General features: G+C 36.3%; 1 protein-coding gene across 1 annotated transcript; it reads left to right on the top strand.

Annotated features, from left to right (window-relative positions):
* Positions 1–917: 917 nt before the first annotated feature.
* On the top strand, positions 918–13,029 carry LOC141346030 (para-nitrobenzyl esterase). Its single transcript, XM_073850949.1, has 8 exons — positions 918–1,615; positions 1,770–1,877; positions 8,439–8,635; positions 8,906–9,111; positions 10,101–10,159; positions 10,260–10,427; positions 10,704–10,925; positions 12,591–13,029. Exons 1-8 carry the CDS (start codon positions 922–924, stop codon positions 12,731–12,733), a joined length of 1,797 nt encoding a protein of 598 aa, XP_073707050.1. The 5' UTR covers positions 918–921; the 3' UTR covers positions 12,734–13,029.
* Positions 13,030–17,137: the final 4,108 nt, after the last annotated feature.

Below are 17,137 nucleotides of genomic sequence, written 5' to 3'. Positions count from 1 at the left end.
TCCCTGAACATTAGTGGCTGTCTTTAATAAAAAAAAAAAAAGTTTTTTTTTTTTTTCTATTTTTTACATGTTTAATGAGAAATAATGCAACTAGCTAAAAAAAAAAGGTTTTCATATTTTGTCTATTTCAGTTATAGTTTATATTTCATTTTAAAAAATTGTTTATGGTTTAATTAACTGGAATATCCCTGAACATTAGTGGCTGTCTGAGTGAAAAAAATGTTTGTTTGTTTTTTCGAAATTTTTATGTTTAATGAGAAAAAAAATGCAATTAGCTGAAATAAGTTTTTAATATTTTATCTATTTTAGTTATAGTTTATATTTCATTTTAAAAAATTGTTTATGGTTTAATTAACTGGAATATCCCTGAACATTAGTGGCTGTGTGAATTTGTTTTTTGTTTTTTGTTTTTCTAATTTTTCCATGTGTAATGAAAAATAATGCAAGAAATATGTTTTTCATATTTTATCTATTTCAGTAATAGTTTATATTTCATTTAAAAAAATGTTTTATGGTTTAATTAACTGTAATATCCCTGAACATTAGTGGCTGTCAGAGTGGAAAAATATGTTTTTTTTTTTTCTCATTTTACATGTTTAATTACAAATTACAGCATATATATCAGCATAATTTAAATTAATTGGAACCATCTGATTAATGTCACAAATTTACTTATTTTATTGCTAATCATGATCTGTTCATAATAGTTGATAATCTGTCTTTATTTTTCACACCATTCTCACATGATTTATTGACATCTATAATAGAATAAAAAATCTCAAAGTGGTTTCAGACATTTGGACCACTATATATTGTAAAAAAAAAAACGTTGACCCCAAAAAAAGCAATTTGTTCTGTCTAGATGAACAGGGAATTGACTTGCACTTGTATTCTCTCTCTCACACACACAGAAGCTAGAAAATGAATGAGGATGTATATGAGGTCCCTGAGGGGACGGAGTATCGCTATCTAGTGCAGGACGAAGAAGAGGAACAGATACAGTATGTTCGTCGCCACTATGTCAGTCCATTCCTGGTGGTGTCACGAAGGTGCATGTTCTTCATCGCCTGCGGTGTGATCGCTCTCCTCACTCTAGCGGGATACCTGGCTTATGTGGCTGAGACTCCGCCTCCAGGGGTGGCAGAGGTGGGGACGGAGTGCGGTTGGCTGCGTGGGAGCTGGAAAGGCGGAGCTTATTCTTTCAAAGGCATTCCGTACGCTGTACCTCCAGTGGATGAACACCGCTGGCGGCCTCCGGTGGACCTAGCGGAGGCAGGACAGTGTTGGCAAGGCGTGTACGATGCGACACGATTCCGTAGCATCTGTGCACAGGTGCAGCCCCTCCGGAAAGACGGGCAGGTCATGGGACAGGAGGACTGTCTGCATCTCAGTGTGTGGACGCCGAGTCTACAGCCCGCCAAACCCTTACCGGTCATGGTGTGGATCCACGGAGGGTACCTCCACATGCTGAGTGGCCAAGAGAGAGGATACTCGCCCACCGAAGAGCTGGCGGCCCGCACACAAACAGTGTACGTCAGTCTGAATTACAGACTCAATGCTTTTGGCTTCATGGCTCTGGAGGTTCTCAGGGAAGGCTCTCCCACCAACTCCTCAGGTAAGACCCGTACCTGTCCGGTTCACTCAGGACTGCTGTCAATCTCGTTTGCTCTCTGATTGTCACCACAGCATATTGAAATTCATCAGACATCATGGCATTAACGTTCTGAACTGTGGTTCGCTTACTGGCGCCTTTCTGTTTGCTGTCAAAGGGAATTATGGCTTCATGGACCAGATCCAAGCACTTCAGTGGGTCCAGAGGAATATCCATAACTTCGGTGGCGATCCTGGAAGGGTTACCATATTTGGTCAAAGCTCAGGTACAACACAGAATGACATGGAAAAATATTTAAACACTAGATATGTCTAATAGTCATCACGTAAGTCGAGGTTTTTCTAACTTTTTTGATGCCAAGGACCAAAAAAAAAAATTCTATCCTTTTAGAGATGTGAACTTATAAGGTTTAAAGTTTGTAACAACTTAAAGGAGTAGTTCACTTTCAGAACAAAAAATGTACAGATAATGTACTCACCCCCTTGTCATCCAAGATGTTCATGTCTTTCTTTCTTTAGTCATAAAGAAATGATGTTTTTTGAGGAAAACATTTTAGGATTTCTCTCTTTATATAATGGATATCTATGGTACCCCTGAGTTTGAACTTCCAAATTGGAGTTTAAATGCAGCTTCAAAGGGCTCTAAATGATCCCAGCCGAGGAAGAAGTGTTTTATCTAGCAAAACACTCTGTTATTTTCTAAAAACATTTACAATTTATATACTTTTTAATCTCTAAACAGAGTACACACAGAGCTAGACAAGATGAGCATTCGAGGTTAAAAAGTATAATAATTGTAATTTTTTTTTAGAAAATAACCGATCGTTTTGCTAGATAAGACCCTTCTTTCCTCGGCTGTGGTCGTTTAGAGCCATTTGAAGCTGCGTTTTGGAAGTTCAAACTCAGGGCACCACAGAAGTCCATCATATGGAGAGAAATCCTAAAATGTTTTCCTCAAAAAACATAATTTCCTTACGACTGAAGAAAGAAAGACATGAACATCTTGGATGACAAGGGGGTGAGTACATTATCTGTAATTTTTTGTTCTGAAATTGAACTACTCCTTTAATTGAATATATGTTATATTAGTTTTAATGCAGTCTTTTTTAAGATTTTTTTTTTTACTTATAAATAAAATATTATCCAGAAAATATTTACTTTCTAATATGTTAGACGTTCTACTTACTTTCTAATAAATATTTTTATTAGAATAAGAACTCTAACAAAATATTAATTGTTTTTCACCCACTAGTAAAATGAATGCGTAAACCTGTAAATCTGCCCTGAAGTATAGCATCCTCAAGATTGGCCTTGGTATCACAGGTTTTGATATATGGTACTTCTTGTTGATCCACTACAATGTGAGACATAAAGAAAAGACTTAGTGGAATATATTGTGTAGTTTTCAATGCTTTAAAATAACTTCAATCCAAACAAATTACATTTATGACTTACAAATGATCACACTTGCAGCCTCACAGAGCCATAAATTCGGTGAGAGACTGAAAAGGGTCCCTAGGAACACTGTTGTAAGAAACATAGTCTGCAGACAAAAGGAGAAAAGTTCTTCACAATTACACTCAAGACTGCAAAGCTGAAATTTATGTTATTGGTTCCATGTTTCTGTAAAAGACTACTTGCTGAAAGCATATAGAGTAGTTAACATTTGAAGTAAATCAAAAAAGTCAATCAAAGTTGTCCTAAGACGAAGAACCGTTGTTTTGGTTTAAGAACAACTTTTGATGAAAGCGTTTGATCCACTTCAAATGTTGACTACTGTAGACTATGTAAATTTTAAAAATGTATTTTAATGGTACAATAACTCTTACATTTGTTTCTAGTCTTGTGTGTCTCTACTCTAAGTTGGCGAGCACTGTTGAGGCTTTTGGCTTCTGGTCTGAGAATAAAGTTCAGACATACTCACTCAGGACACTTATACTTACTCAGGAGCACAAGTGGAACGTAAAATGAGGAAGTATACTTGAACCAGAGCCAAAAATGTGTTCAGCTCCAGCTTGTGGAATAGAGTACTGTAGTGGGGATTTTTTTGGGCAGCCTATAGTTTATTTTACGCATTCCGCCTTGTCTCATTAGGCCCTGGACATCCGCTCCACATCCCCCACATTAAATGTTTTAGTGGGGTCAAGGCCTTTAATTGGAGTAAATAACTTCATAAATAAAATAGAACCAATAACAATATATTATTGAATATACTGCAAATGCAATTAGTACAATGTTAATATTGGATTTTGTCACACAGAAATGGACATTTGACAACAAAGCACTGATTTCTAGTAGGGCTGCACGATATTGGGAAAATATGCGATATGCAATATTGTGATAACGATATTTCTTGCGATATAACATTTGCCAAGAGAAATGCTTTTTTAAAATTATTATTATTATCTATTTTTAAAATCATTTACATATGTAATAATCATACTAAAATAAACAGGTAATAGATATTCGTCTGTTATCCGAATTAAATTTAATTTAAAAAAAAAAAAGAAGTTGCAAACATTTAGACTTTAAAACACTATGAATGACTTAAAACCTTGGCAGATTTTAGTAATGCACCGATCTTGATTCGTCATGGCCGATTCTGATTGCAGATATTTTACAAGCAAATGGGCTGATTCTGAAAGCCATTTTTTATGTATTTATTTTATGCCCTAAGCAAGGGACAAGAATGAATGAAAATATGAGTACATGAACAAGATGTTTATTTTCTCTATTATGGGTACAGCCATTTAAATTAGAGACAACCACTGCATTTAAAAAAAATCTACAGTATAAATAACAAAAAATAAACAACACAGTTTCTTAGTCGTGTAGACAATAAATGCAGCCATAATCAAAGTAGCTACTCTTTCAATATTCAAAGTGCAAATAGATACCAAATTTTTCAAACATGATACAGAGTTATAGACAACTACCAAAGTTATTATAGCCCACATATTAGATATTTTATGTAGACTAATTTGTGCACATTAAACATGGGGTATTAAAATTACTTTTGAATGAGCATGCGCATTTACTTTTGGTTTCGTTTTAACGACAGCAGCGCTGAGTGTCCATTCTACAATACAAGAGATTACTTTAACAAAGCCATTTGAAAGTGGGAGGACACAAACGGGATTTTGAAAAGCGTGTCCCCAAAGTGGAAATTACGCCCCTGTGTGAGTGCAACTCTGCCGCTGAGTTATCATTTGATGTGAACGTATGCCGCGTTGTACAGTACAGGAGGCGCCAGAATTGTATTTGACAGAATGTGCGCGCTGTAACACGAAATGTAGTATATTTCTTCAAAAGCAGATTGTGGAGACCTTTTAACTGTCCACAATAATAAATTGTCATATCATACACCTCTAATTGCAATGCAGTTTGTGCAGATCCGGAACAGAGGCTAGTTGAGAGAAAAAAAACGTCCGGTTCCTAGTTCAGCGGAGCACAGTGTCAGTGACAGGGTGATATCTCAAATCTTCATTAAAGGTAATAATATAAAAAAATAAGTTTATGAATAAAATAATTTTTTGAATAAATAATAAAAATAAGTGGTTAGGTAATGTTGGAGAGAACTTCGAACCTGTCACTGCATCACAAATGTTTGGCACGTAAACTAAATGTCATTTATCGCAACTCTCTGCGATACCAACATCGCCTATACTGTTATCGCGATAACGATAATTTTTCGATATATCGTGCAGCCCTAATTTCTAGGATTCTACAAATTTTCTTTAGTCGTTTTTTTCTTCCATACAGGGTTAGAATAACATGAGGGTGAATAAATTGTGACAGATTCATTTTTGGATGAACTACCCCTTCAAGAAAAATAATAACCTTGACATTGATATTGATCTTTCATCAGATTCGTATTTAATTTAATTAATTCAAATTTACAGTAAAACTACAGAATTTTTTTAAAGGGGTGATAAACTGAGAAATCAAAATTATAAGAGTATAAGAGTTAATACAGAATACAGTATAAGAGTTCATTGTACTATATAAACATTCTTTAAGTTTCAGAACTCAAAACTGTCTAGTTGGTCAAAAAAAAAAACACCCAAAATGACAGGTTGTAGATTTTGCCACTCTATGATGTAATAGTGAGGATAAACACCGCCTCCACAAAAGAAGATCAATTTGCGCATGTAGTGTAAAAAAAGAGAGACACAAACGCAAATCTATGCAGAAATCAAATGATACACTGCAAAAAATGTTTTCCTTCTTGATTTAAGATTTTTTAGATATTTTGGCTCAAAACAAGACAAAAAAAATCTAAGTAAGAAAAGCACTCTGAAGACAACAAGACGCTGTGCAGTGCCAAGTTGTGGAAAAACATGGTCTTTGCATTGCCTTCCTTCTGATCCTAACATTAGGAAAGAGTGAATGCTTCTATTTTCTTGCTTCTTTCCTGAATGAATCAGCTGTTTGAACAAATCAGTTCAATGAATGATTCAGGGACAAAGGCACTGACTTACCGCCACCTACTGGTGCTTTTAGTTTTCGTGTCATTTTTTTAAGTATCATTTCAGTTATTTACAGTAAAATCATTTAAATTTCTATATTCAAAACATTATTCAAAACTTTCATCTCATACCATATAATGAACATATCATGCCACCTCTGAGTCTCTTCAAACAGTCTGACATTTTCAGGTTTCTCCAGAAATGTTTGATTGGGTTCGAGCCCAGGCTGTGTCTGGGCCACTCAAGGACATTCACAGAGTTGTCTATAAGCCACTCTTGCTGTGTGCTTATGGTCATTGCCCTGTTGGAAGGTGAACCTTCTCCCCCGTCTGAGGTTCTGAATGCTCTGAATCCCAATATTTTTGTGCATTGAGCTTCCCTTCTACTCTGACGAGTGCCTCAATCCATGGCACTTAAAAACAGTCCCACAGCATGAGGCTGCTTCCAGCACACTTTACTTTTGGGATGGTGCTCTGCAGGTGATGACCAGTGGCTGGTTTCCTTTATCAGACCAGAAAATCTGGTTTCTTGCAGTCTAAGGGTCCTTTAGGTGCTTTTTTACAAATTCCAAGTGTGTTTTCATGTGTCTTCACTGAGGAGATGATTTAATTTGGCCACACCACCATAAAGACCAGATCCGTGGAGTGTTGCAGTGATGTTTGTCCTTCTGTAGGTTTCTCCTATCTGCATATATGATCATGAAGCTCAACTAGAGAGACCATCAGGTTCTTGGTCACCACTCTAGACAAAGTCCTCCTCCATCAATTGTTCAGTTTGGTCAGGAGGCCAGCTCTAGGAAGAGTTCTGGTTGTTTCAAACTTCTTCTATTAAGGGTAATGGAGACTTCATGCTTCTGTGAACCTTCAGTGCAGCAGAATCTTTTCTGAACTATTCCCCAGATGTGTGCCGTAACACAATCCTGTCTCTGAGATCTACAGACAGTTATTTTGACCTTGTGCTTGGTTTTTGCTCTGATATGCATTTTCAGCTGTTAGACATTTTATTTAGAGATTTGTGCCTTTCTGAATCATACCCATTCAATTGAATTTGCCAGATGTTGACAGTCTTAGTTTAATAACATCTACAAGCAATATGAATGCTCCTGAACTGAATTTCAACTGTCTCAGATAAGGGTTTCAATACTTATGCAATGGAATAATTTTTTATTTTCAGTAAGTTTGCAAAGATGTTTGCTGTGCCATTATGGCGTATGGAGTGTAAATTAATGTGGAAAAAAAGCTATTTAAAGCAGTTTAACATAAGGCAGCAACATAACAAACATTTTAAAAAAAAAGGGGGGGGGGTATGAATACTTTTGCAAGGCACTGTAAATATCACCTTCTTTTTTTAGAAGTGCTTAATCTCCCGATAATTTTTTAATAAACACTAGGGGTCATTGGCTTTGGCTCAAGTATACTTCCTCATTCCACATTCTGCTTACCCCCATGAGCAAAAACATGCTTTATACTAGACCTGTACAGTGCACACAAAATGTGTAACTTTTAACTTTAATGTGCTGTTTATTTGATTTGACCCTTGATGTAACTAAATTATTATGCACATTTTATGTTAGCTGAGAAAACATTTTTTACTGTGCTGTGTCACTTAGAAATATGTTAGAAATCATTAAAAAACATCATGCATCAAATAATAATATAAGAAAATATAATGTAGATAATATGAAAAAAATGAGGCAATTATTTCACACGAATTCAATATTAATGTTAATATTTTAGGATTTATTATAATATAATATATTAAAATATATATTTAAAAAAATATTTTTCAATTCTTCAACTTGGTTCATCTTTAGAACACAAATTCAGATCTTTTTGATAAAATCTGGTAGCTTTCTGCATAGACAGCAATGCAACGGACATGTTCAAGACCCAGAAAGGTAGTAAGGACATTGTAAAAATAGTCCATGTGACATCAGTGGTTCAAAAGTAATGTTATGAAGCTGCAAGAATACTTTTTGTGCAAAAATTTTTTTTTAAAATCTTCCTGAAATAGTAGACCATCCGGGGACTTTTGTTACACTCTTTTCAACACACTATGCTTTGGGACACACTTCTTCTAATCTCATAAACTATTTAGGATGGATAGTATGAACATTGCTGCAAAGTTTTCACTGTATATATTAAATACTCACCAAGACAGGCAGTTTGGCTTATTTTGTGTTTATTTGGCCAAGATGCAAAATCACAGACATGACATGCATAAATAAAAATACTGTATAATCGTAAAATTTGAAGTACACTACAAGTGCACATTTAATATACTTATCCACACTTCTTTTTCACAAGGGTTTGCCTCATTGATGTATAGCAAGTATTTCTGTCCTTGTGTGATCATAAGGAGGAACTTCGGTTTGGACCTTGATGATGTCTCCACTAGCCAAAGGACTCTTTCATGGTGCAATTGACATGAGCGGCTCGTATGTGTATAATGCTTCCCTGGAGTCAGCGGAAAAAGCCAACTTAGAATTCCTGAGGAGAACGGGCTGCAAGGATGCCATCTGCCTGAGAGGACTACACATCGCTCAAGTCCTTCAGGTGAGAAATTTATGGCCGAGCTTGTAACCTTCCACAGCGAGGCAGCTGCAGAGTCATGGCTGACTAACAACAGTCTCAACCTATTGGCCCCTTCGTCCATAAACTCTCTTTGATAAATCATCAAACCTCGACCGCCTGCCAGGTCTCGCCGAACGCTCAATGAATTCCCAATGAAAATCTGCCGATGAGGTTTAATTTCTCTAAATGGTAGTAATATATCAGAAATGGGTCTGTAGTTGAATTAATGTCAGTGATTTGTATCTGACTCAGGCAATCCCGTGGCAGCAGTACCCATCGTGGGCAGCCGATGAATTAACCGATCTTCCAGTCAAAGGTGTTTTTCTCGGACCAGTTGCAGTAGTGGACAACCATGTTCTCAAAGCTCCTCCGTTCGAGACCTGGGAGAAGGGTGGAGACAGATCTTATAACGACGTCCCGTTTGTGGTTGGAACAACTGAACAGGAGACTGACTTTGGGTAACTGGCTTTGTTAGATTTTCACTTATCATTTGTAAAATGTGACCCTGGACCACAAAACCAGTCGCTGGGGTATATTTGTAGCAATAGCCAAAAATACATAGTATGGGTCAAAATTATTGATTTTTCTTTTATGTCAAAAATCATTAGGAAATTAAGTAAAGATCATGTTTCATGAAGATTTTTTGTAAAATTCCTACTGTAAACCTATCAAAAAATGTTTTTTTTGATTAGTAATATGCATTGCTAAGAACTTAATTTGGACAACTTTAAAGGTGATTTTCTCAGTATATAGATTTTTTGCACCCTTAGATTTCAGATTTTTAAATAGATGTATCTCGGCCAAATATTATCCTATCCTAACAAACCATACATCAATAGAAAGCTTATTTATTGAGCTTGTATATGATGTATATATCTCAGTTTTGTAAAATTTAACCTTATGACTGGTTTTGTGGTCCAGGGTCTCAAATGATAAAGCTCAGTATTGGGCGCCCTTCACAACTAAATTGAAGATGTCTTCAAAGTTCATGAATTTGAATTGAATTTGCAGGATGCAGAATTATAATTTGGATTTTAATTTATTAAATATAATTGAAAGAAATACACTATCTCCAGTGCGTTAACGGTATTGAAAACTTTTTATTGCGTTGTTTTTTCAGAACTAACTAATTAACGTGTTAAACTGACAGCCTTATTATATGTGACCCTGGACAACAAAACCAGTCATAAGGGTAATTTTTTGAAACTGAGATACATACATATATACAGTGAAGATTATAATTGAATATTCTGAAATAAATGCGAAATAAATAAGCTTTCCATTGGTGATTCTTCCTGTCATTCCTATTTAAATTCCGATTTTAACGTCCTGTGGAGTGTGGCCAATTCGATTCAAGTTAATTTTAGGAAGCCTATTCATTACATTCGGATATTGCCCAGCCCTGGAAATTACATTTTGAACATGTCATTATATACCTTTACTCTAGTCCTCCATATGAAAATATCTCAACGTGGACTTGGGGGGACTATCGGTGGATTGTGACAAGTAAGTTACTCATAGCAGACATTTGAAAAAAATATGAATGCGTTTCTATATAGATGAACATGTTTTTTCTTTACAAAGTCTCTGTTAATTGTTCACTCAGACAAGCTGACCCCTTTCGGAGAGGCCCTGACCAATCAGGCGCTGAGCCTGTACAATAGCTCGGCCCCATGTCCGACTTCTGACCGGTGTCCAGAAAGGCTCTTCACCACCATGGTCTCTGACATGAGGGCCACCTGTCCCAGGAACGACTTGGCTAAGAGAGCTGCAGGTTCAGTTTTTCATTGCACAGTTCACAATTAAAAAGGAATTGAGCTTTATCAGCACTCTGAATATTTTATCATTTGTGAGCTTCAATAAATATTTCATGCTAAGTGGCTGTATAATAAGCAGGATAATGAACAGTGAGCTGACCATTATCGCAAAATAAACCCCTTCAGGGTGATACAAGACCTCTCTGCTATTGACTGTACATTATGTGTAAATTTGTAGTCTATAGTCAGTTGTTTAAATCTAAATCTTTTCATTGATGTCTTATGTATTCTAGGAGCCTTAAAGAGCCCAGTGTACCGTTATCTGGTGACTTACACTCCATCAAAACAGGCAAACGCCTCCAGCTTGCTTCCCTTCCCCAGTCGCTTTGCCTTTCATCTTCTAGACAGCCTGGCCTTCTTCAGGGGTCTTGAAACGGTGCTGGGGACCCTGTCACCGGCTGATATCAACTTCCAGGAAATGATCACCAAGTATTTTGTACATTTTGCCAAAGAAGGTAAGCATGATGTGTTAGATTCCCCATGATACTAATATAACGCTTGAAATCTGTAGTAAATGCTTGACCGTTTTTCTAGAGATTTAATGTTTTGAGTACATTTACTACCGCTCAAATGTTTGGGGTCAGTAATATTTTTATGTAGCGGTTGAAAGAAAACATCTTTTTACTCAGTAAGGATGCATTATATTAATCAAAATGGTCAGTAAAACATTTATAATATTACAAATGATTACTAAAATAATAAATCCAGTTCTTTAGAACTTTCTATTTATCAAAGAAACTTGAAAAAAATGTGTGATGGCTTTCAAACAATATGAAGCAGCACAACTGTTTTTTAACATTGATAATAAACAGAAATGTTTCTTGAGCAGCAATGAAGCATATTAAAATGATTTCTGAAGGATTTTTTGACAATGAAGACTGGAGTAATGATGCTGAAAATGCAGCTTTGATCACAGGAATAAATGACATTTTTTGAAGTCAAAATACGCCTTGCAGGATCTGCAAAATGTTAATTATTTTACCAAAATAAGAGGGGTCATACAACATGCATGTTATTGTCTATTTAGTACTGACCTGAATAAGATATTTCACATAAAAGACATTTACATATAGTGCACAAATAAAAATAATAGTTGAATTTATAAAAATTACCCTGTTCAAAGTTTACATACACTTGATTCTTAATATTGTGTTTTTTTGTTGTTGTTGTTGTTAATGATAGTTTTTCATGAGTCCCTTGTTTGTCCTGAACGGTTAAACTGTCTGCTGTTCTTCAGAAAAATCCTTCAGATCCCACAAATTCTTTGGTTTTTCAGCATTTCTGTGTATTTCAACCCTTTTCAACAATGACTGTATGATTTTGAGATCCATCTTTTCACATTGAGGACAACTGAGGGACTCATATGCAACTATTACAGAAGGTTCAAACTCCCACTGATGCTCCAGAAGGAAACACAGTGCATTAAGAGCCAGGGGTGAAAACTTTTGAACAGAATGAATATGTGCATTTTTTTCTTATTTTGCCTAAATGTAATATTTGTGTTATTTAGTACTGCCCTTTAGAAGCTACAGAAGATAATTACAGAAATACTTTCCAGAAGACAAAATCAGTTAAATCAAAAAATCAAAAGTTTTCACCCCTGGCTCTCAGTTGTCCTCAGTGTGAAAAGATGGATCTCAAAATCATACAGTCATTGTTGGAAAGGGTTCAAATACACAAAAATGCTAGAAAACCAAAGAATTTGTGGGACCTAAAGGATTTTTCTGATGAACAGTGTGAGGTTTAACTGTTCGGGACAATTGTGGATCATTCAGGTAAGAACACAGTATTAAGAATCAAGTGTATGAATATAAAGCATTGTTTTCATGAGTGAAAATAATTGAACAACTTTAAAAGTCCTATATTTTTCTCATTTAGTCTGAATAAAATTGACAAAACCCACAACATAATTACCAAAACATTAACTAAAATTAAAGTGGAAAACAAAATCTAAAAATAAAATGTAACAGTGCTAAAAAATTGCTGTTTATTACAGAGCTGGTTTGGTTTAAAGCTTATTATTAAAAGTCCTTCTGGAACCTAAGCTGGTTGAAATTGCATGTGATCAGTGTAATCAAATCTTACCCATAAAGTTTCAAAACTCTTCTCAACCCTTACAGGTAAGATGCCAGAGGAGTGGCCGGAGTTCCCCTCACACGTCGCCCTGCTGGACAACAACATTTCTTTCGTAACAAGCTACTCACGCGAGAGGTGTGACCTGTGGGAGAAGAACGGCTTCTACTCGTACGCCTGGATCAATTGAGCCACAACATCATCGCTGGTTGTATCGATCCATCCACTGCATTTTCATCTGACTGTGTGACACCAGCAAAGCTTTAGTGTGTGATTATACAGTTCTGACACATTTTATAGGACTTCACAGAGCGTATTTAGTGCACAGTTGTTTGCACCTACAGGAAAACAGGTCAGTTTTTATAGGAAAGGAAAATCACAGATCTCTTCAGTGTCTTAAAGGGATGGTTCGGAGTAGAATTGACTTCATTGCTATGCACTCCGAAGCCCATGTAAATACCCCATCCGAAGTTTTTTTTACCTTAGTCGAACATTTATGGAGATATTAGAGTTTTTCGAATTGCATGTAACAGCAGTGAATGGTACATGTGATGTATCTCGTAAATTGCACCACTAAACGTGCAAGTAATCTTACCAAACTTGTACAGTATTGTAAATAGGTTATGTACTCACAAAACGCTGCATCAGAACATTTATAAGTCCACCATGAGTGTTTTAAAAACACGTTTTAGCCGATCCCTACTAGTCTCAAAAACTACAAATGGCGACACGTCGACGTCACTTCCCTGGTTTGAAAAAAGCAAAAGTCCTCCTACAAGTTGACATGCACACAGATGTAGTAGGAGGACTTTTACGTGCTTTTTTCAAACCAGGGAAGTGACGTCGACTTGTAGTTTTTGAGACTAGTAGTTCTCGGCTAAAACGTGTTTTTAAAACACTCATGGTGGACTTACAAATGTTCTGATGCAGCGTTTTGTGAGTACATAACCTATTTACAATACTGTACAAGTTTGGTAAGATTACTTGCACGTTTAGTGGTGCAATTTACGAGATACATCACATGTACCATTCACTCCTGTAACAAGCAATTCGAAAAACTCTAATATCTCCATAAATGTTCGACTAAGGTAAAAAAAACTTCGGATGGGGTATTTACATGGGCTTCGGAGTGCATAGCAATGAAGTCAATTCTACTCCGAACAATCCCTTTAAAGGGGTCATCGGATGCCGGATGCAAGTTGATATGATTCTTTAGGGTCTTAATGAGAAGTCTATAACACTTTGGTTAAAATTTCTCAGTGGTATTGTAAAAAACAGTCTTTTTAGAGCAAGCTATTCTGTTGAATGTTTCTTTAAATGCTAATGAGCTCTGCTCGCCTCGCCCCTCTCTGCAGTGGGATGACAAGCCGTAATTTTTACTTTAGCCGCGTTTAGCTATGAAACTTGCTAACAAGCACATTATAAAGAAAGTATACTCACCTTATACTCACTTCTGCTGTGGGTGAAGCTGCATCACGAATGATTAGCACGAACACAGACGCATATATAGATTGGGATCGGCGCTTTCCTTTCAAAAACGAAAGTAAGTCGGGTGTAAATGACGACTGCTATGTTCATTATTACATCCAACAACAGAACACCTCAATCAGAGACATTCTTGTCTTCCTCTGCACCTGAGTCACACAATGGCGATCAGAGTGGGACTGTTTCAGCTCGGTGAGGGCGGGTCTAAGGTAAGGCGCTCATGTCAATCAACTATCGTGGGAGCTGTGTGTCCTCACGCCGACAAGAAGCTGAGAATGACCTGATTTTAAAAAGGGAATATTTTCTTTTAAAGATGAGTTTTGCATCCGATGACCATTTTAATACTTAGCAATGAGATTAAATCAAACTCAAATAGGAGATTCAGATCTTTCAAATGAGGAACGTCTATAAAGTTAGACACCACAATGTCTATTTTTTAAGACCAAATTATCTGAGCTTGTTTTTCTTCCTGAATATCAAGATGTTTTTGTTTTTTGGGATGAAGTGAGGTAAATTGGGGATAAAGGGATAATTCACGCAAAATGTTTGTTTCTGTCAGTATAAAGGTCAGTGCAGTCCAATATTGTTTTGGACCCCATTGACTTTAACTGTTGTTCTGTCTGATCAATCATTCTTCTTTTTTTATCTATCATTCTTTCATTCTGTCTAGGGGTGGGCGGTATGGCAAAAATATTGCATCACAATTTTTTTCAGAAATATCACGATTTTATCCTGATTCTTTGTCATGTTGGTTTTACTATTTTGCAAGTTGTCTAAGCAGCACAGCCAAACGAATTTCCCTATTTTAAAACCAAAGCCTTACTAGGTAACAAAATATAACATAAAAAGAATGGCAGATGTTTAGGCTAAATTGGACGAAGATAAAAATTTCACTTTTTAGTTATTAAAAAAAATAAGAACAAAGATAGACTACATGTTACAAATACACATAATATACAAATAACTTTAATTTTCAGGTACGGCAGGTGTATTTAATAGAGGTTTGGGAAACCATCTAAATCATTTTTTGATGAACTGTTCCTTTAATGACAATCGGCAGCATGTTTAGTTCTGTTGCTTTAAGAGCTACACGGATCTAAAAGATACATCAAAAGTGGAGACATTTTAATCGTCCACGATCAAAAATCGTCATATCGCACACCCCTAATTCTATCTATCAGTCTTTGTTCTTTCTCCTGTTATATCCTCTTTTCACCTGAGCTGTGAATGCACAACTTGTGTTTAATTTAACTTCTACAAGCTGAGAATTTAATTTACTCAGCGAGTCTAAATGTGCATTAGAATGAGTGAATCCGAAGGCTGTTTTAAGCCATAAATCCGCATTATTCAGGTTTTTCCTTGTTTGTTTGTTACTAATCGGCTCCTTTCATATATTTACCGAATATAGCCAGTCTGCTGTTTCTAAACCTGTTATTCTTTGATTATGTGACTAAGCAAATCCAAAGCTTTGACATGGATGAGAAGCCAGAGACACAATGAGGGCCTACAAAGGGATAATGCGGCTCTCTGATCGGCCTCTTTTAATTTAACTGCTGAGCAAATAAGACTAAAGGGGGACTTACGCTTACATTGATCTTTTGTTTGTATGTAGACGCCGTAGATCCTCGCTATCGATGCAATAACAGAAGGTGACATTTATGTGTGTTTTTGTACCTGTGATCAAAGGGGCTTTTACCACTCCTGAAGAGACTTAAGAATCAAGGCCTTCGGAAGGAAGCAGGAACGTGTAACGCCTGGAGCGCTATCAATCTAATTCTGATCCAGTTGTGTTTTATAATACAACCCTATTTCCCTGGCATGGCTGAATGAATGGAGAGGTCAGAGGCCGCTCTGTCCCTGTGCGACAGGATGAAAGACGTCTGTTGAATAAGAGCACATGAAAGCCCTGACCTGCACAGACTCTTTTTTAACCCTGTAAAGCCTGACATATTAAAGGAGAAGTTTCACGATACTTTACTGACCCCCATGTCATCCAAGATGGTCATGTCTTTCTTCAGTCGGAAAGGTTTTTGAGGAAAACATTCCAGGATTTTTCACCATATAGTGGACTTCAATGGGCGCCTACGGGTTGAAGGTCCAAGTTGCCGTTTCAATGCAGCTTCAAAGGGCTCTACACAATTGCAGCTGAGGAGTAAGGGTCTTATCTAGTGAAACGATTGGTCATTTTCTACCTAAAAATAAAAATCTATATATTTTTTAACTGCATTGCGTAATGATATTCGAAAAGTCACGTGCAGTTAGTTCAGTGTACTTCAATTAAAAAAACACAGGGTAGGGTGTATGGTCATAGGGTCATTGTTTTACCTTTTTTTTGTAAAGGACATTTACATTTTTTAGCATGTTTGCTTTGTAAACACTGGGTCGACGCTTCTGCCTATGTTACACGTGTGTGATTGTTTAATGCGTGAAGTCGAGCTAGTGCAAGATGAGCATTTGTGGTTCAAAAGAATATAAATTTGTATTTTTCTTAGAATATAATGATCGTTTTGCTAGATAAGAGCCTTATTCCTTGGCTGGGATCATGTAGAGCCCCTTTGAAGCTGCATTGGAACTGCAATTCTGGACCTTCAACCCGTTGACTCCCATTGAAGTCCACTATATGGAGAAAAATCCTGGAATGTTTTCCTTAAAAACTAAATTTCTTTTTGACATTATGGAAGTGAACTAATCCTTGAAATAAAAGTGTGAAAATTGAAATGTAACAGTTTAGTGAAGTTGAACACAAATTCTGGTATCATACAGTTGAGGTCAAAAGTTTACATCCCCCTTTGAGAATCTGCAAAATTTTCATTATTTTCCCAAAATAAGAGGGATCATACAAAATGCATGTTATTGTTTATTTACTACTGACCTGAATAAGAGATTTCGCATAAAAGATGTTTACATATATTCCACATGAGAAAATAATAGTTGAATTGATAAAAATGACTCAAAAGTTCAAAAGTTTACATACACTTGATTCTTAATATTGTGTTGTTACCGTTACTGTGTTTGTTTGTTTAGTGATAGTTCATGAGTCCCTTGTTTGTCCTAAACAGTTAAACTGCCTGCTGTTCTTCAGAAAAATCCTTCAGGTCCCACAAATGCT

This window comes from Garra rufa, chromosome 11 (genome assembly GCF_049309525.1).
Source record: "Garra rufa chromosome 11, GarRuf1.0, whole genome shotgun sequence".
NCBI classification, from domain to species: Eukaryota; Metazoa; Chordata; class Actinopteri; order Cypriniformes; family Cyprinidae; genus Garra; species Garra rufa.
Note: the sequence above shows the minus strand (reverse complement) of the source record. Positions and strands in the feature narration are given on the sequence as shown.

Excerpts from the sequence above, each read along its gene's own strand:
- LOC141346030 (XM_073850949.1), top strand. The coding sequence starts at position 922 with ATGAATGAGGATGTATATGAGGTCCCTGAGGGGACGGAGTATCGCTAT. Across the intron at positions 1,616-1,769 it reads CTCTCCCACCAACTCCTCAG|GGAATTATGGCTTCATGGAC; the intron begins GTAAGACCCGTA and ends TTGCTGTCAAAG. Across the intron at positions 10,428-10,703 it reads CTTGGCTAAGAGAGCTGCAG|GAGCCTTAAAGAGCCCAGTG; the intron begins GTTCAGTTTTTC and ends TATGTATTCTAG.